The sequence below is a fragment of the Sardina pilchardus genome, chromosome 4 (assembly GCF_963854185.1).
Source record: "Sardina pilchardus chromosome 4, fSarPil1.1, whole genome shotgun sequence".
Lineage (NCBI taxonomy): Eukaryota > Metazoa > Chordata > Actinopteri > Clupeiformes > Clupeidae > Sardina > Sardina pilchardus.
The window spans coordinates 38,860,235-38,880,389 of NC_084997.1; the positions used below are offsets into that span (position 1 = coordinate 38,860,235).

At 42.1% G+C, this 20,155-nt stretch overlaps 1 protein-coding gene across 1 annotated transcript; it reads left to right on the forward strand.

Annotated features, from left to right (window-relative positions):
* Positions 1 to 11,839: 11,839 nt before the first annotated feature.
* On the forward strand, positions 11,840 to 17,660 carry LOC134079085 (GTPase IMAP family member 7-like). Its single transcript, XM_062535254.1, has 4 exons — positions 11,840 to 11,882; positions 13,455 to 14,252; positions 15,704 to 15,853; positions 17,563 to 17,660. The coding sequence occupies exons 1-4, from the start codon at positions 11,840 to 11,842 to the stop codon at positions 17,658 to 17,660; spliced, it is 1,089 nt and encodes a 362-aa protein (XP_062391238.1).
* The last annotated feature ends 2,495 nt before the right edge of the window (positions 17,661 to 20,155 follow it).

Genomic DNA, 20,155 nt, shown 5'->3' on the forward strand with positions numbered 1-20,155 from the left:
AAAAAAAGAAGAGAAGAAGAGTTCAGAGAAAGAGAGCAGCGATTTCAAACAGAAATGAAAGAAAAAGAAGAGCAGAAGGAACAGATGCAGATAGAAAGAGCAAGAGAACGAGAGGAATGGGAGAGACAGAATCAAGAGGAAAGGAGGAAAAGAGATGAAGAAGAGGAGAGGAGGGAGAAAGAGGAGCACAGTTGGGGTGAACGTTACGAGAAACTTCATAAAGACAAGGAGAGAATACAGCAGGAGAGAGGAAAACTTGAGGGAGAGAAAAAAGACCTGCAAGTGAATTATAGAGCAGATATAGAGAGAATTGAACAAGAAAGACAAACTCAAGAGAGAGAAGCCATACAGAGAGAAGACGGATTTAAAAAGAGAGAGCAACAGCTCAAAATAGACATTAAACAAAAGGAGGAACAGGAGAGAAAGATGGATGAGGAGAGGAAAAGAGAGCAAGAAGAATGGAAGAGGAAAATAGAGGAAGAGAAAAAGAAACTGGAAGCCAAGCACAAAGGAGAGATGGAGAAACTGAAGAAGACTCTGGAGGAAGAGCGACAACATGTGGAGAGAGAGAGGAGGAGGGAGGAGGAGCGAATGGCAAAACAAGGCAAGTTCATTTATAGCATTTATAAAGCATTTATATTAACCTGGCTAGCGCCTACCACTTCTCAATAGGTGCATTCGAGTTCGGAAACGGCTGACTTCGGCTGACTGCATACGTCAACGAGAGCTTGAGTGTCACCGGGAGGGGCTGAAGTTTTAGGTGCAGATGGTCCCGAACACGATTTTGCAAATTTGACAGACGTGATTCGAGTGAGACCTCGCGGGAGATATCGCGGAATTTGTGTGCATTAAATACAGTATTTAACTTTCATTGTTACTCATTAAAACGAGCATGATGACTGACGAAATAAAGTGATATGAAGTAGTTTAAATAAACCACTGTTATCATACAGTTACAGGCCTGCATTGTAGCACATTAATTAAATATCAAGTGTTTTCCGTGTGTATATGTAACCAACAGCATAAAATAGCAGAATATCAAAACCTTTTCAGTAGGCTAGCCTACCGCTGTTCCAGAAATCACAAATAAGAAGGTATCCCTTCCATATCTGTTCATTTTAGTACCTTCTAACGTAAGGGGCAAAGATTCTGCAACAGAACAAGATGGATCACTTTTGACAAGCTCAGGTGTCATCCCAGACGCTGGCTGGGCTGATCCTAAAATGTTAACTGCATCCATCTTGCTCCGCTGTAGAATCTTTGGTAAGCAGGCAGAACGAGACCCCTGTCATAATCGTCATGGGGAGATTCCTTCCAAACCTGTTCCAAACGGACCTATCAAGTCCTTGAACTGACGTCATGGGGCGGGATACAGCCGGTTGCATGCACGAAAAGGCAAATGCAGAATTCGACTGCAGGTGTCTTCATCCCGCGAGTTTTGAGTGACGTGACATGGTCGCATTTTTGTCACATGATCACAACTTTTCTTCAAGTCGAACAACACGTCTAACCAGCATGCACTGCATATGACTCAAATTACGTTTCGACTGCATGCGTTTGCAGCCGACTTGACATGTCGAGTGCACCTATTGAGACGTGGGCTGGCAACCAAATGTTCATTTTCTCGTATTTTAAAAAATGGCCAGATCCGTTCATTGGGTGCCACAGATGTCTATCAAATGCGTCTGTGCATAGCTCATCATCGACACATGTAACTCCTCTTTTAGTTACTCTCCACTGCTCCCTATAGAGGACACATGTAACTCCTCTTTTAGTTACTCTCCACTGGCTCCTATAGAGGACACATGTAACTCCTCTTTTAGTTACTCTCCACTGGCTCCTATAGAGGACACATGTAACTCCTCTTTTAGTTACTCTCCACTGGCTCCTATAGAGGACACATGTAACTCCTCTTTTAGTTACTCTCCACTGCTCCCTATAGAGGACACATGTAACTCCTCTTTTAGTTACTCTCCACTGGCTCCTATAGAGGACACATGTAACTCCTCTTTTAGTTACTCTCCACTGCTCCCTATAGAGGACACATGTAACTCCTCTCCTAGTTACTCTCCACTGCTCCCTATAGAGGACACATGTAACTCCTCTCCTAGTTACTCTTCACTGCTCCCTATAGTGGACACATGTAACTCCTCTAGTTAGTCTCCACTGGCTCCCTATAGTGGCCAGAATTAAATTCAAGTCTCTTAGTTTAGTTTATAGGTCACTGACTGGATCTGCTCCCTCCTACTTGAATTCAATGGTCAAGGTTTATATTCCCAACCGCCCACTACGGTCTTCTGAGGAGCGTCTGCTGTGTTGACCAGCTATAAACACTGGGGCAAATTCAGGATTTTTCTCATCAGTAGTTCCATGTTGGTGGAATGAGTTGCCCAGCGCTCTTCGTTCCAGTAGTAGTTTTGAGTCATTCAAGAGGAATCTGAAGGCATATTTATTCAATACGCATTTAGTCTACTATTGTTCTTATGGTTAAGTTTGTATTTTTAGTGTAGTTTTGGTACCATTAGGCCATTGATTAAATTGACATTGTTTTTATGCCTTAGTTATTGTTTATATAATTGATTGAATTACTTTATTGTTTAACTATTCTCTTTTTCAGTCATTCTTTTATTTTCATTGGATTGCTTATATCGACACTATTTATTGTTTAAGTAGCTATTCTCTTTAGTCAACACTATAGTATGATCAACTGCTAAATTTAATTGTTATGTTGTTATGTTTGTTTGTCGCTTTGGACAAAAGCGTCTGCTAAGCACCATCACCATAACCATAACCATAACCATCATCGTCTTGCTTTCCCCCCTGTTCGGTGATTGGTTCCCTATCTCAGGCAGAAATTAGGGCGGTAGTTTACAGCCTGCCTTAGCAGGCAGCATGGGAACACCGAGGCTAGTTCCGGTTAGTGATGTCGTCAGTGTCAGGAGCGCCTAACCAAAAGTCACAAGCACCCAACCTAATCACTAAGTTGTTGTTTTTCTCGTGACTCAATGATTGGGCAACATATTAATTAAAAGGCTGACTCCCCTCTTGGGCTCATTCTTGCTACTTGTGTTAATTCAAGTGTTTGTTTGCATTTTGCTAGGCTACTGTTATGTTATTCCCAAAGCCTGCAAACAAGCACTCTGATCAATGTCACTGTGGCTAACGCAGGTGACTTTTCAATGGGACTTTGTAGGCTCTAATCCCTCATACTGTGCTACATACTGTGAAAGGTGAAAATATAAATAATCTTTTTTGTAACTATTGTTTAAAGGAACACTTCACCGTTTTTTTAATATTAAACTATGTTATTCCCCTAACTAAGACGAGTTGATACATACCTCTCACGTTTCAATGCGCACACTCACTGGCTCTGGCGTGCGGCGCAACTTTGATAGCACTTTGCTAGCCTAGTTCATTCATTAGGATTCAAACAGAGATAAAGTTAGAAGCAACCAAACACCTCCATGCTTTCCCTATTTCCCTATTTGATTTGCTACTGGTCGATGTAGGGTTGGGCATCGAAAACCGGTTCCGTCTTGGAACCGGGTTTAACTTATCAATTCCATCGACATCGTACGTCTTTTTTGTTATTGATTCCCTTTATAGCTTAGATCGGGCCCAAAAAATCAAGCCCGAACCGGTCCGAGCCCGTGCACGTTGTGTCCGAGCCCGGCCCGGCCCGACATATTAACTGTAATTATGAGCCCGAGCCCGATTTAAACCCGACACTTTTTTAAATGCGTGAGCCTTATAACTGACGTTCTCAATACAATTACGAGTTGTTTGAACTACATAAATCTGAATTAGGCCTATCTTAATGAATAATGAAACAAGGACTAAGCATGTAAACTTCGTTGTTTGTTTATTCTGAAATGGATCACAAATGGATCCGAATGAAGAAACGCAAATGTCAAAACGAAATGCCAACGCAAATGTTGTCACTGTCCACGACTTGTTCGAAACTCTTCCATACGTCCGACTTTCCTCCAGACTTGCTCAAAGTTAATTCTCCTGATTAAATTTTCTTCTTTATATCGTCCATCTCCATGTTGCGCTTAAGCTAGGCCACACAATGTTCTACAGCAGAGCAGCAGTGTGATGCGTGCCAGTGGAGGAGACCGTGCGCATGATGTGTTGCATTTTGTAACTTGCAACTTTGTACACATTTTGTTACTTAAGCCTACTTTGCTAAAAAATATATTTAATATTTCGGATAATGGCATAGTCTCCCCACCCAGTTAGGCTAATAAAGAAATTATATATATTTTTAAAAAACACAAATGCTTGATCAAAGGCCCGACCCGGCCCGGCCCGAGGATAGTGGCGGGAAATATCGGCCCGACCCGGCTCGGGTCGGGCTCGGGCTCGGGCAGAGAATCTAACCTCTAATTCCCTTAACGATTCCCTCAGCCTGCATGACGTCGGACTTTTTCCGGTTTTCCTGAAATTTTGTGTTACGACACGCCCTCTGCGACGACTCATACTACAAGTCAACCCCGAGAGGAGGAAGATATCCAAAGCCTGGCTCCATTTCACTAAACGTGATGAAAATTCTGCCGTCTGCAACCAGTGTAGTATTGTTATCGTGTAAGGGTAGTAATACCAGCAATATGTTAAAACATTCGTCCATGAAGCATGGGATTAAGCTCCAAGAGTGTCTTGTGCTCGACAGCCTACGGAGGGGTGCTAACGTTGCCCGGTCCAGGGCTCCAGAGTGCATATGCGCCCAAAATGTTTAAGAGTGTGCCTGAAAATAATTCTAGGTCGCACTGGTGCACCTGACGCTGCTCGGGTGAAAGCATACGTTTCCTTCACAAGTTTTAATTGTAGACTATGTGTGCAACTTTGCCAAATTGTATAGAAGTAACCCCCTTGGCCCGCTCTCTCTCCTTCTCCCTCTCTCGTGCGAGCTCAATGGGCACCCGCCCCTTGACATGCACATTCACAATTGTGAAAGCAATGACGCATAGAAGACAACTAGCTACATTATAATTAATTTCGGTTAGCATCATAGCGTAGGCTACTGCACAAATTTGATTCAAACTCTTGCATTCAAGTTGACTGATCATCTCAATGTTTTCCAACTCTAAGACTCAAAAGGGCCTGTCCCAAGGAGAAAAAGTATTAGCCTACCTTGCAACTTAAACACACGTGGGGAAACTGAACAGTCCAACCAGTAGACTATAATAAGCGAGCCAACTATGCTACTTTGTTTACAATTTGAGGCTTCAAGCCGACAGCTGAATTAAAGAGGCAGAGTTGTAATATGAATAGTCATGAATGTCATGAATATCAGAAATGTCAGTAGTATAGATTAGAATATATAAAGAATTATATTATATTATATATATACTGTAGGCTATACATCTTTATAAAGAATATGTATATTCCTTATTGTGTTTTAAATAAAGACAAGCTTTTTCTACGCCTTCTTGTTAAAAAATCATTCACATTATATGAAAGGAGAGCGATAAAAGGTGACCTTTTGGCATTAAAGGCGATGCAATGAAAAATGTGGGTGCACCTACATTTTTTGGGAATCAATAAGAGAATTGATAAGGAATTGGATTGATAGGCAGAATCGATAATGCCATGGATATTGATAAAAACTTATCAATAACCATCCCTAGGTCGATGTCAGAAAGCGGTTTGCCGAGTTTAAACCAATAACAACACTCTTTCATCTGCCTAGAACAAGCCTCTACCCAGAGCCGTTGGAGCTGCTCAAAGTTGATTGGTTCTCGACCAAAGGGGGCAGTTCCGCAGATTTGGGGAATTCAGAAATCCTTCCCGATTAGCAGTTGACCAGACCAGCGACAGCAATGCCGAAGGTGTTACGTCACTGGGAGGGTGTGCCAGGCTAAGTAATATCCTCACTCCGAAGTGAAACTGAAAGTGCAGGAGTGAGGACATTACTGCGCCACACAATATAGTTATCCCCCAGCCAGGTTTAATTTTCAGTTGGTCTTATTGCACTTTCTAACTTGAGAAGAGACATGTTTTAAATGGGAAAATTACCAGAAATCTTAGTCACTTTTTTTTGGTGAATATATTTTTATTGCTTTCACATAAACAAAACAAAACAAATTACACCCCAAATAGCAAAGCATTATGTAAAACGTAGCTGAAAACAAAAACACACACACACACACAAAACAAAACAAAATGTGGGGGGGGGGGTTCATTTACAGTGCTGGCTGAGATACAAGTATTTACAAATAAAATAATAATAAAAAAAAACCTAGGCTACATATCATGACTTCAGAGACACATCAAGTGTTTCAATAAAAAAAAGATATGGCAGCTGACCAGTTGTCGATAGTTCCTGGCGAGGCTTTATGAAATCTTCCCGTAGCACGTTCAAAAATTAAAATATCCAAAAAATAAGAACGCCATACCGCTGCCAGAGATATGTCAGTATCAAACCAGCTTTTCAAAATGGCCTTTTTTGAGGCAGTCAGGGCCGCCATTAAGATCCTTTTCTGTTGGAGGCTAAACATTACATCAGAATCATCACCTAGTAAAAGTAACCTTGGACATAAAGGTACATCACACGTTAACAACTTTGAGAGTGTTTTGACAACTTGTTCCCAGAGCTTAACAATATGTGGACATTCCCAAATATGAAAATAGTCCCCAACAGAGCCTGTGGTGCAATTCTTACAAACTTTTTCATCTGAAAGTTTCAAGCCCTGCATGGTGTTATATAGACCCTATGGGCAAACTTAAAATGTATTAGCTGATGGGCCAGGCATTTGGAAGACGAGAAAATATTAGTCCAAATAGTTTCCCACCAAGTCTGTCAAACTCCCTAAACCAAACTGAGACAGCACCTATGGGAGGATGCTTTTCTGCAACAAACACATCATATAAATAAGACACCAAACCCTTGGTTGACTTATAATTCTGCAAATGTTCAAGAAGGGGATGATTATGTAAGTGGCTATCCCATGGAACCCCGTATGCCTTAAGTGCAGAGCGTAACCTTAGGTAAAAGAAAAAGGATGTGCCAGGGAGAGAGAAAGAGTTGCGAATGTCTTGAAAAGAACGTAGACCATCAGAGTTAAATACATCATTCAGAGTGTGGATATTTTTATCTGACCAAGAGGGGAAAACAAAAGGTTTTGAGCCTGTTAAGAGGTGGTTGTTGTGCCATATGGGAGAGGATTTATGAAATTTATGGTTATACCCCAGAAACTTACAGGACTGTTTCCATACTTCAAGAGAGCAGTTGATAATTGGACCCAATCGAAGCAATGAGCTTCTTTGGCCGCGTTCAGACTGCAGACGAATCTGATTCATATCTGATTCCTTCTCATATCCGATTTTTAGGGCTGACTGTTCACACAGCCTTTAGCAAGTGTCCAAATCGGATATGGCTCTGTTCAGACTGGGTCACATCTCTGACTGATCTGACAGGTTGCTGTAGCAACGAAAACAAACATTTCTACCATCAGGAGGAAATACTTGCTAATTTGGTGTGATTAAACATAGAACAATACAACTAGGTGAGTGTTCATTGAATGCATGCATACGTTTGCGCATTTGCGCGACAGAAACCGAAACTAATCAGTTGCAAGCTCCGCTTCAAACTGTTGGAAGGCTATTTAATTATTTTACGGCATTTAATAGAACAATGTGGATTCTTGCAACTTCCATAGAAACAGAGCAGAGACTGTTAATGCTCTATTTAGCATTGAGTATGGTCAAGTCACGTTTAATATAACATGGTCAAAAGACATAGCCGTAACGTTGCTCCACAACTAGAAATAGGTGGGCGGTCACGCACGTAAAGTCACGTCACGGACAGTCAAATCCGATCTGAGTGTTGGGAGCTGTTCAGACTGAGACGCATCTGTCCATATCCGATACGAATGCGATATGAAACTACCTCCTGATGTGGTTTGCAAAAATCGGATCTCATGTGACCTGTCACTGTTCAGACTTCAAAAGTGACATCCGATACAAATCTGAATGGGCTAAAAAATCGGATTTTGGCTGGCAGTCTGAACACAGCCTTAGAGTGATACCTGCAAATGGTAGATCCTGTAGTCTGAGGGGATGAACTAATCCTTGTTCTATGGATCTCCAGGAAATTTTGGAAGAAGGATCAAACCATGTTTTTAAAGATCTTAACTGAAAAGCCCAAAAATAATGCTTGAAATTAGGTACAGCAAGACCACCAGAAAGTTTGGGAAGCTGCAGTGTCTTTAAGCGAATTTTGGATCTTTTGTTATTCCATATGAAGTTTGAACATAACTTGTCAATATCCTTTAAAAAATGTGGTGGTGGAGTCAATGGTTTATCAGAAAACAAAAAATTAACCCTCGGAAGAATGTTCATTTTTAACATAGAAACCCTACCGCAGGCAGAAATTTGGAGTCGGGACCACCTATTCAGATCATTCTTGACTTTTTGTAACATTACATTAAAATTGCGCTTGCAAATCTGACTGAGGGAGGGGTGAATACTTACACCTAGGTAAGTGAAACCAGAGGTTTGAATTTTAATAGGTGAGGACACAGGAGGATTAAAATTTGGAGGGGTTAAATCAAGAGACATTAATATAGATTTACTCCAGTTGATATTGTAACCTGAAAAAGAGCCAAATCTTCCAAATAAAGCTAGGGCTTGAGGAACTTAGTTAGTAATATCAAAAAGGTGAAGAATAATGTCATCTGCGTAAAGTGAGATATGATGTGTGGTGTTTTTTATGTGTATAGGAGAAATTAAAGGACTCTGTCTGACTGATTGAGCTAAGGGTTCCAAAGATAAAGCAAATAAAATTGGAGAAAGGGGGCAGCCTTGTCTAGTGCCTCTCTCCAGACAGAAATGTGAGGACAATCTGTGACCCGGGGAGACAGACGCAGTGGGTTTATTGTGAAGTGTTTGAACCATATGGATAAATGTGTCACCAAGGCCAAATCTCCTGAGCACAGTCCACAGATAACACCAATCCAGCCTATCAAAGGCCTTCATTGCATCTAGACTAAAGACCGCGTAAGAGCCATCTTCATCTTTGGGGGCATCTATAACATGCAAAAGCCGTCAAAAGTTCCCACAGTCCAAAGGGTCCTTCCCAACCTTTAACAACAAGGAAATCAGAGCTGACCTCTGATCTCTGTGAAAGTAGCCAACATCTAGTGAGTATTGGATGGATTCGAGTAACAAAGGCCCAACCAAGTCCCATAACTCTACAAATAGCTCTGGAGGTATCCCATCCAACCATGGTGACTTGTGCCTTGTCATAGAAGCCAGCCAGGAGACAAACGTACACGTTCAATTCTGTTGTTTTAACATGAGTCATTGTTATGAAAGAAATGACCCAACGAGTAGGCTAACGAGTAAAACAAACACATTCGCCTACCGACAATCAAGGTATACGATACTCACAGTGATACCACAGAAGTCAGGTCACTAACCAGTGCAATAACAAATCGTATCATTTAAGTAGGAGAGGTTGCTGCTGAAACAAATGTCTTTCATGTAATGCTGAGCCTCCTCGGGAGAAGAGAAAATGTGCGTGTTGTTCGAGTCGAATGTTACCTTCAGGCTGGCAGGGTAGAGAAGGAAAAACTGGATCCCTTTCTGTTTGAGCGAAGCAATGCAGGATAAGAAAGCCTTGCGTTTCACGACGGTTGCATTGGAGTAGTCAGCAAACAGCAAGAGCTGGGACTGACCATGTTGTGCCCTCGTGCCTGCTGATCTGTATGCCCTCATGATAGCCTGGCGGTCGTTGTACCTCAGAAGTATGAAGATGAGGGTTCTGGGCTTGCTTGATGAATTTCCACTTCTGTTGTAGACACGATGAGCTCTTTCAATTTCGATTATCCCTCGATCAGCCAGTGAAGGGAACCAGATTAGATAGGAAGCTGCCGTTGTAGGAAAGCAATAGCATCGCCCCCCTCTTCATTCTCTGGAAGGTTAACAAGGCGCAGGTTATTTCAGCGATTTCGGTCTTCCAACTCTACCACATTGGATTGTAACTTGGCAATCGCTGAGGTAGCTTCCCTAACTTGTGTGGTCAAAATTATTCCAAGACAACTGGTGTGAGACTGCAGCTTTATTCACGATACCGGGAGCATGTTACTCACATGAAGTCAAAGTAACAAGCCCACACATTTGTGGGTGAAGCCAGTTCTTATACCCTTAACACACACACACATGGAAAATCACTAGATACACTTTAGTGAGTCTTTAACCACCTGGTAATTAACAGAGATAAGAATGTTTCCAAGACCTCCTCAACCATGTTTGTGTTTGTGTGCCATGGGTCACCATCCTCACATTGCCACAGCAGGGGTTTTGGCTATCTCCACATTCCTAAGGCCAGGATGGCAACTAGAGTTCATTCTATAAGTAAGCTATAGTAAATGGTTAATACAATGAGAAACATAAAATGTATCCCACACTTGCAACCCTATCCTCTAGCTGAGCGGCTTACATAATGTCATTACGCTTATTCAAAGTCATTAGAGAGGCGTTCATTGCTGAGACCTCAGTCTCCACATTGGAGAGTTTCTTCTGAAAAGCGTCCATATCGGCCCTTATAGATTTCACATCCAGGGAAAGTTCGCGTAGAGTCCCCCGCATCTCATATATTAGCGTGGCTAACACAGGGCCCTCAGCGCTGCTCTCCAAGATGGAGTCCACGCTCTCATCGAAGAGCTGTTTCTTGGCTCTCTTCTTAGCCGATTTAGATGTTGGTGAGGGGGTGAGGGGGGATAACTCCTCCGCAGTTCTCTTCTCTGCCGAATCCATTGCAATTGTCAACAAATAAAATTGTTGTTAAAGCACTTTTGACTCAGTCCGACAATAAATACATCGAAGGTGGCCTTGCAAGTTCACGTTTAAGCGGCCATCTTAGCTGGAGCCCAACCGGAAGAATCTTAGGCCCAATCCCAATGTCAGCCCTAAAGACTAAGAACTAAAGACTCACAGACTTAATTGATCTCAGGTGCTAAGTGAGTGAGTGTGTGAGGCCACATAGGCTCAGATAGGTATTTGGGATTGGGACAGCACTTCACAAGATCACATGTACCTTGGCGATGTTTACTAACAAAGACGTTGCTAACATTTGCACCATGCACGTGTGTCGTGCGTGCTGTTGTTTACCTTCATTTCCGGATTTTTCTATGATCTCCGCGGTAAACATCACAACAGTTTGAACTGTGGGTAATTCCCTTACCCACAGTTCAAATGCCGATGCAGACTCACGGAAAGGGCTCGGTAAGTCTGTACTCAAACCCTCCCGCCCGTTGTTATTCGACATTGGGACAGCCCTAAACCCTTACGAATTTCGCGAGAACGCGCACCAAAGTCCGTGAGTTCGTGAGTCCGGACATTGGGATTGGGCCATTGTCACTTTTAAATATGACTCTAGCAGGCGAGATGCTACTGGTCTAATCCGTTTCAATGATCTATGCTAGGCTGAAGCTCAAATTTGTATCGCCAGACTCACAGTATGGCTGGATCAACGGGAAAAAGGTAAATATCAATTGTTTTGCTCGAGGGGAGGTGAGAAATTAGCTTATTTCCAGAAATGGCGGAATATCCCTTTAAACAATTGATTTTTTACCTTTCTCCAGTTCGTCCAGCCGTTCTCTGAGTCTGGCAATCCCACTTTTAGCTCCAGCTTAGCATAGATCATTGAGTCTGATTAGAGCATTAGCTTCTCGCCTGCTAGCATCACGTTTAAAAGTGACTAAGATTTCCGGTAATTTTCCTATTCAATACTTGTCTCCTCTCAAGTTAGAAAGTGTAATAAGACCAATGGAAAATGAAACGTGGCGATTTTCTAGGCTGATTTGACATGAGACTATACTCTCATTCAGGCGTAATGATCCAGTCACATCTGCTGCAGCTCAACCTTGTTGCTGGAAGTTAGTCTACAGGGACTTTCAGGTGCTGCATGATATCATTGTGCTGCTGTGCCCATGGTGTTCCTTGATTATTATTTTCCCTTCTGTAGATAATGTATGTTCAACTGAAACTGAAACTGAAGGCTACTTACAATGGAACTTTACAGCTCTACCACATAACAAAGGCCTAAAAAAAAAATAGTTTTGGTTTTGGTTGCCGACCGACCCTGTCAATTTATGTGCAACCCAAATGTATTTTATGGCCTTGAGGAATCCTCGCGAAAATCTTAACCACTTAGCAATGCTGCACTGTTGGTTGTGCACAAAGACAATCGTCATTGGCGTCATGTCTTTATTTCAGTTTAAATATTTAATTTATTTATTTTGAATAAACAGTGTTGCCAAATCTATTCTTCTTTTTGTTCAATCCGTTCATGATCAGTTGGTGACTAGACTAGACCACAGCATATTGTTTAGACAGGTGACACATTTAAGGCATGTGTAGGCTTAGATCAACAGCAGGTATAGGTCTAAAACCTGTCTATAACGTTCTCAGTGCAGAGAAATTATCTGCAACGGGCGCACCAATTCGTCTCTGTCAGATCAAGAAGTGCTCAAGAAGTTCTTGTCACACTGATATACACGCATGCCACTTGACAGAGCACGGTCTTAAAGGGATTATCCGGAGAGAAATGCACTTTAGATCAATTTAGGGATGATTTGGAGTACATATGTTGAGTTGACATCAAATCATGTAATTCGGATTCGGACTTTTTGAGAAGGTTCGATTTTACCGTTTTTAGCCAAAAACTCGTTAGCCTCGAAGTGAACTGTGCATGTCATTTCGCCGCTACAAAACGCTTTTTTTATACCCCTTCTACTGTTCCAAACAACATTACATTTACGTGGTAGTGAGTAGAGGGTCCCTAAAGCCAAACCGAAATATCCCAAGGTCTTTATGTGGTCGGATAGAGAGTCCAGAATGAATTTTATCAAGCCAGTACCTTTCCGGAAATGTCGCAGCTGGGCAACACTTAAGGAACATTTCCGGAAAGGTACTGGCTTGATTAAATTCATTCTGGACTCATCTCATCTCAATTCATCTGACTGTGGCTGCTACTGAACAGTATCTAACAGAGGAGCCTCCTTGGCTGATTAAAGACCAGACAGGCCGCTGCATTTTGATCATCCATGTAATGGATTTACTACACAGAACAGTGGACTAGCCAGCCAAAAATGCATTGCATTTGCAATAAGTCAAATGCCTATTTGTGCATTGTGTTGAATATCATGTGATTTTCCTAATATTGTACAGGACAAACTGACATATCACTTGCTAAAACTGTATGAATTACCGTAATTTCAAAATGTCATCAGCTATGAGGTTAATGGATGGGGCAGTTAATATAGTATTAATATAGTTTTATTTTCAACTTGCATAAAACACCGTCCTGTGGCTTATACACAATGTGGTTAATACACCGGAAATTACCATAATCATTTTTGTACAACTGTACACAGGTGAGCTCTTTCAGAATATATTTCACATCAGCAGTGAGTCAAGATGTAACTGTAGTCTCTTTAACTCCACAGAGAGGCGTGAGGCTTTGAGGATTGTGCTGCTGGGGAAGACTGGAGTGGGAAAGAGCGCTTCAGGAAACACCATCCTGGGGAGAGAAGCGTTTATATCAGACTTCTTGGCCTCCTCTGTGACAAGAGAGAGTAAGAAGGAAAGAGCAGAAGTGAATGGGAGAGATGTGTGTGTTGTTGATACTCCAGGCCTGTTTGACACATATTACAGCAATGAAGAGATCACAAAGGAGATTGTAAAGTGCATCTATCTGTCCTCTCCGGGTCCCCATGCATTCCTGGTTTTGATCCAGCTGGGTAGATTCACAACAGAGGAGCAGGATACAGTTAAGTTGATTAAGCAAATCTTTGGTGAAAAATCAGACAAATATACAATGATTCTGTTCACTCATGGAGATAAACTGAGGGGGAAAAGTATTGAAGAATTTATGGGTAGGGATACAAAACTAGTAGAGTTGATCGCTCAGTTCCGTGGGGGATATCATGTGTTTAACAACGAGGACCCAGAGAATCGGTCTCAGGTCACAGAGCTGCTGCAGAAGATTGATAAGATGGTGACGGTGAATGGAGGGGGCCACTACACCACTGAGATGTACCAGAGGGTTGAAGAAGAGATTGAGAGACAGAAGGCACAGATTCTGAAAGAGACAGAAGAGAAGAGAAAGAGAGAAGAGGAGGAGCTGGAGAAATGGATCAAGAACAAAGATGAGAGGAAGAAAGTGAGAGCTAGAGAAGAGCTTAGAAGAAGGCACGAGGAAACAGCTAGACTTGAAGCCGAGTTATCGCCAGAACCAAAGAAAAGTAAATGCCCCATACTGTGATGGAAGAACAACACCCTCTCTGGAATTGCCTTTGCCTTTGTTTCATTAACATGTATTGTGTTCTTTAGCTCATGTCACTGCCATATTGTTGCCCATGGTGTGTTGTAACAAATCCACTGAATAAAGATTTGTCCCTTTTGAAATGAAACACAAGTTGGGGAAATGAGAAATGAAAATGTTATTGTATATACATATTTATACTAAATACTGTATATTGTATATACATATAAACACATGTATTTTATTTTCCTATTATTGCTTTGTATTTATGTTGTGCTATCCCTTTATGAAACACACAAGTTTTAGGCCGGGATGGGGGTTTGGTCTGATGACAGACCAATGAGGAGAGACTGTCAAGTTTTTGAATGGAGAGCGCCGCTGGGAAAGAGAGAGTTTTTGGAGACAGGTCACCTGGTAAAGACGCTGTGTTTTCTTTGTTCCTACAATTCTTCTTTGGGATTACTATTTTTTGTTGGATAAGTACACTGTTTTTGGAGCGCAAGCTAAGCCGCGATTGTCTGTTTTTTTTACTAACGCGTCGGACTGGGCAATTTCCTGACTGTCATAAACTAAAGTTTGCGGTGAGACAAAGACTTTATTTTTAGTTATTTTTGCTGGACACATGGACTAAACTTATAAGAGACTATGGTTATCATTTGTTTCCTTTTGGACTGGGCCTAAAACTGTTCGTATAGTTGTTTGTTTGAGTGCGGGGAAGTTAAATGCTGTTTATCACTGGAGAGTTTAAATGATTATGAAATACACTTGATAATACACACGGTGAACGAAGTATTTGGTTATGTTCATTAATTTATAGAGCATGAAGTGTAGTGTGTTGGTTGCGCCGCCGTGCGCAACAGATGCTGATCAAGGTGCCGCGAGTTCGATTAAGCGTATGTGATAATTCCTTAATACTTAGGAATTATTACAGTGGTGGCCAGTACGGGGATAGGGTACTCCTTTTCAGCATCCCACGACCCTCTAGTTTAAGTTATTTTTAGTTTTTTTTATTTTCGGGTTATTTTCTGAAGGAAGATATAGGTTACGGCTGATTGCGTAACATTAGTCCTGCACGCAAACGAATGTTGTTTGAGTCATTCCTTGGCCTTGACATTTCAGGTTGCAAAGAGGGCAAATAATTACACAACTTGTTCATTTACATTATACATACTTTATTGACATTCAACATGAGTTTGCAAGAACATTCTGATAGGCAGGATAGGCCTGATAGGCACGTCACTGTAAGAGAGCCCCGTGGAGATGTCACTGAAGTCTCCAGCCTATTAGAGAAGATGTATCTAGATGAACAGTCCCCTGAACAATTAATACTGGATGATATCGGGGAAGATGTCAATGAATCAATAAGTAAATTACATGAAAGAATTGTTCAATGTGAAGACAATATTGACACGTTTGACCAACGCCTTAAAGATATGGTTGAAGCCTCCATCAGCAGAGAAGAAGGCTTACGGACATCCATGGACAGGCAGTTGCGGGAGATGAAGGCTTATGTGGATGAGAGAAGATCACAACTTGAAGTGAGCATAGTGGACTGTTTGCGCCGCCGTGACAAGAGGTGGAGTGAAGAAGTACAAATGCTCTCTCGCAGAAGTTCACGCAAATTGTGGAACCCACAGGCAGTTTCAACTCCGCAGCAGGGCGTAATCACAGGACAGAGTGTCATGTCCGCATTAGGCATACATGGGGGTAGTTCAAAGCCTCCTATTCGCGTTGATTTTCCGAAATTCGGGGAGTCCACCACACGCACCACTGACGTCACTGAATTTGTTGAACAGTGCGAAAATGTTCTATCTTTACGGCCATTAAACGATCAAGAATTGTTGGGAACGCTAGGCACAGTCTTGAAAGGTCCTGCCCACAGTTGGTGGATGGCGTCAAAGAAAAAAATTAAAAACTGGCCAGATTTTAAGAGTCATTGCACGAGAAAACCAGGCAGAACAAGCAGGAGGTGGGAAGAAGGGGGTCGGCCAAATCGGCTCATACTTTGTATATGTGATAAGTATGTGGAACTATGAACAGCCATATACTTAAAACCCTCCAGCTGTTTTTTGTTATGGAGTTCTGGGACCCCTCTCAGAGACCCTCAAAAATCCAACAATTCATGGCTGAAAATGACTGAAATTGCCATTTCTACCCTGATTATCCTGATAAAGATATGAACACGAGGTTTATGTTTCCATAGAGCTTAGGTAGAATAGTTTTAAAGACCAAAAGGTGCACTAGGGGGTTATCTGCACCACTGAAAGCAGGATTTTCATCCCTCTAAAATTGGTCATTTTTAGGAGGCATTATCTCACATTCGCAGTGGCTTTGGTGGATGGTTTTACTGTTGCTGGACAGAGGAACATCTTCTGATTCAAAAACAATGGTCGTCTAATTGGGCCACACATAATGTGCGCAGTGCCAGGAGGGTCTTTCCGGTATTTTTTCGGATTTTGGAATATAATAAACCAGGTAATAATATCTCACTATAGGGTAATTTATGGTCAATTTTTGTGTCACTGTATGACAAATTGTTAAAGAAAGCTTTAATTAACTAGAAAAGCACTCAAAGAGTGCAGACCTCTGCATGCATTGATGCTCTTGGTTGTCATACATTTGAAACTAGACTATTCAGATCGTCACCGAGTGGCCATACCATGCCATTACATCGCAAACATCTGGCATTAAATCTGTTTGTGATGTAATGCCATGGTATGGCCATGTGATGGCGATCTGAAAATGGTTTATCATAGGCCAAAACACGACAAATTCTGCTAAAGACCCTCCTGGCACGGCACACATTATGTGTGGCCCAATTAGACGACAATTGTTTTTGAATCAGAATATGTTCCTTTCTCCAGCAACAGTAAAACCATCCACCAAAGCCACTGCGAATACGAGATAATGCTTCTTAAAAATGACCGAAATTTAGAGGGGGGGACATTCTGCTTTCAGTGGTGTAGATAACCCCTTGGTGCACCTTTTGGTCTTTAAAACTATGCTACCTAGGCTCTATGGAAATATAAAGCTTATGTTCATATCTTTATCAGGGTAGAAATGGCAATTTCAGTCATTTTCAGCCATGAATTGTTGGATTTTTGAGGGTCTCTGAGAGGGGTCCCAGAACTCCATAACAAAAAACAGCTGGAGGGTTTTAAGTATATGGCTGTTCATAGTTCCACATACTTATCACATATACAAAGTATGAGCCGATTTGGCCGACCCCCTTCTTCCCACCTCTGCCTGGTTTTCTCATGCAATGACTCTTAAGACTTCTTTTCTCGCAGCATTCTTGACGTCTGACTATCAATCAGAGATAGAGGAACAGCTACGAGTGACCGTACAGACTCCAACACAGTGTCTGAGAGACTTTGCGTACGACTAGAGAATAGAGCACTTTGCCTGCGGTGGCGGGCTGACATGAGTGAAGAGAAATTGGTGCGCCGCATCCTGAATGCCTGCAATCCACGCTTAGCCAGTGCTATGCGGGGCACAGTGACGACTGTGGACCAATTAGTTAAAACCGGCTCGATGGTAGAACGTGATTGGGCCTCTTCCAAGGATTATTGGAGCAAAATTCAAAGCACTAATCCACCTGACCGCCAAAATAAGAAATCATCCCAAACGTCATTAAAAAAACAAAAAACAGACAAGAGTGGAGAACTCAATACAATGCAAGGCATCCCATCACTCCTAGTAATACCAATAGAGATCAGGGGGGCTAGAGGTGATGCTGTATTAGACACAGGCAGTACATACACACTGATTAAAGAAAGTTAATGGCAACAGATAGCCCAGAGGGGGGAGGGGCTACTGAACTGTGATAATCAGGCTTTTGTAATAATGGCAGATGGGCAAGAAAGCAGGGCAATGGGGAAAATACCATGATGAGTTTGCATAATGTCTTGTACAGAGTGGACACCTATGTGTTAAAGGATGAAAGTCTATACATGCCAATTCTATTAGGGTTGGACTTTCTCCGCGCTACTCAGAGGACCATTCAACCATCACAAGGGAAGTACTGGATTCCTGGAGATAAAGTCCACAACTTCCTCTCTAGGACTAGAAATTCTCTTAAATGGTCTGTTGCAGGTCTGCACTTCTATATGGCCACAGAACGACCTGAGCCATCCCCATCTGAACGCCTGAACATAGAATCTCAGCCAAAAATAGTCCAGCCAATGCTACATAAATGGAACTCTGTATGGACTGAGAAATTAGGTTGCACCAGCGGGGACTGGCCATTGGTCCGACATCCCATTGGTCCGACATCCCATTCGTCCGAAAATGAACCATTCAATAGAGATCCCATTAGTCCGACATCTCATTAGTCCGAAAAAAAGAGAACCATTGGTCCGACGTCCCATTAGTCCGACCATACACATAGAGATGCATGGATGACTTGAAACTGAAAGATGCAAAATTCGCGGAAAAGAAGAGACGTCTTTTTTTTGCAGCATCTTGTGTCTAACAACAGGTGGAAATGTGCTAGCCTGTTATAACAATCAATCTTTTACTTTTGGCTGTGTTAATTAAACCCACAAGGTTTTTTTTTAATGGCTAAATATGAATGGCAATAAACAGATCATTCTGAGAATGAAGTAGGCTACAACGTAGACACATCTGAGTGCGTCTCTTGATTATAACAATGAAACAATGTCGCTTTCTTCGGTTTAACAGCAGTGCTTAATTTGTAAAGTGGGAGGTGCCGGAACGCAGATGATGGGTGGATCTGGCGACTCAAAAATGTATAAATTAATAAATAAATAAATACATAATTAAATAAATAAAGGGTACGCAGGACGACGACGCACAAGGATTCGGTGTGCACTAGCCTACAATTAAACCAGTTACCGAGTGCGGAGACAGAGTGCAGATTCGCATGTTTAAGGCTTTATTTCGCCAACACTGCAAGACATAAGCTAGCCAAGGTTATTTTAACCACAACGGACAATGCTCAGAGTAAAAGGATGAACTCCAAACAAGCACCCAATACTCACTCAAAGTTCGCCCGTTAACTCTCCAAACACACGTTAACACAACACAATATATTGAGAGTACCAGCAGAGAATAATTAAGACTTCATTTTACTTACACATATATCTTATTTGTCCAAAACAGCCCATACAGTATCCATAGATAGACACCTGCCTCTATTTCCCCACTCCTCAGATCCCGTGCAGATATGTCCTTTGGCAATCCATGATTTCACGTAGGGAATGGGATTGAACCGGGTAGCTTAAGCAGTGGGCCGACAAGGCCAATAGAGAGTTGTGAGGAGATGGTAGAGGGGAAAAGAGATGCTCTATTTGCTGCGCAAATCCAAGTTAATCTGCGAAAAACCCCGCTCATGCACTTGAGATGGGGACAGTGTTGACCGCGGCCAAAAGGTCCGAACGAACCAGGCGCGCGGGAACCTCTTTTTGACCAGGGGTGCTGAATAACAAAATAATGAAGAATGTCCAACGATTTCTCCCTGCTATACACGTTTTGGATTTTGACTGCTAAATACGTCATTAGCGCGGTGTACGGTTGAGGGCAAGACGTTTCATAGCCTGTCCTTTGCAACCACAAATTCTAATGTTCTACAAATGCGACAGCACCAGGCGCGTCGCTATAGGTGTTCAAAAGATAAGGGGCTCGGCTGACCCTTCCATTTCCCGGGGGTCCGGGGCTTTTTCCCCCTGGAAAAATTTAAAATTGGGCTGTGAAAGGTGCGATTTCAACATAGTTTGAGAAGGAAAGTAAGGCCAGGTTCCGGATCTCAAATTAAGCCTTGAATAGCTGCCGGATCCAACGTCGGAGGTTCCGGATCTTGTTCCGGCTTGTTCCGGCTTGTTCCGGCTCAAATTAAGCACTGTTTAACAGTAAAGGAAGACA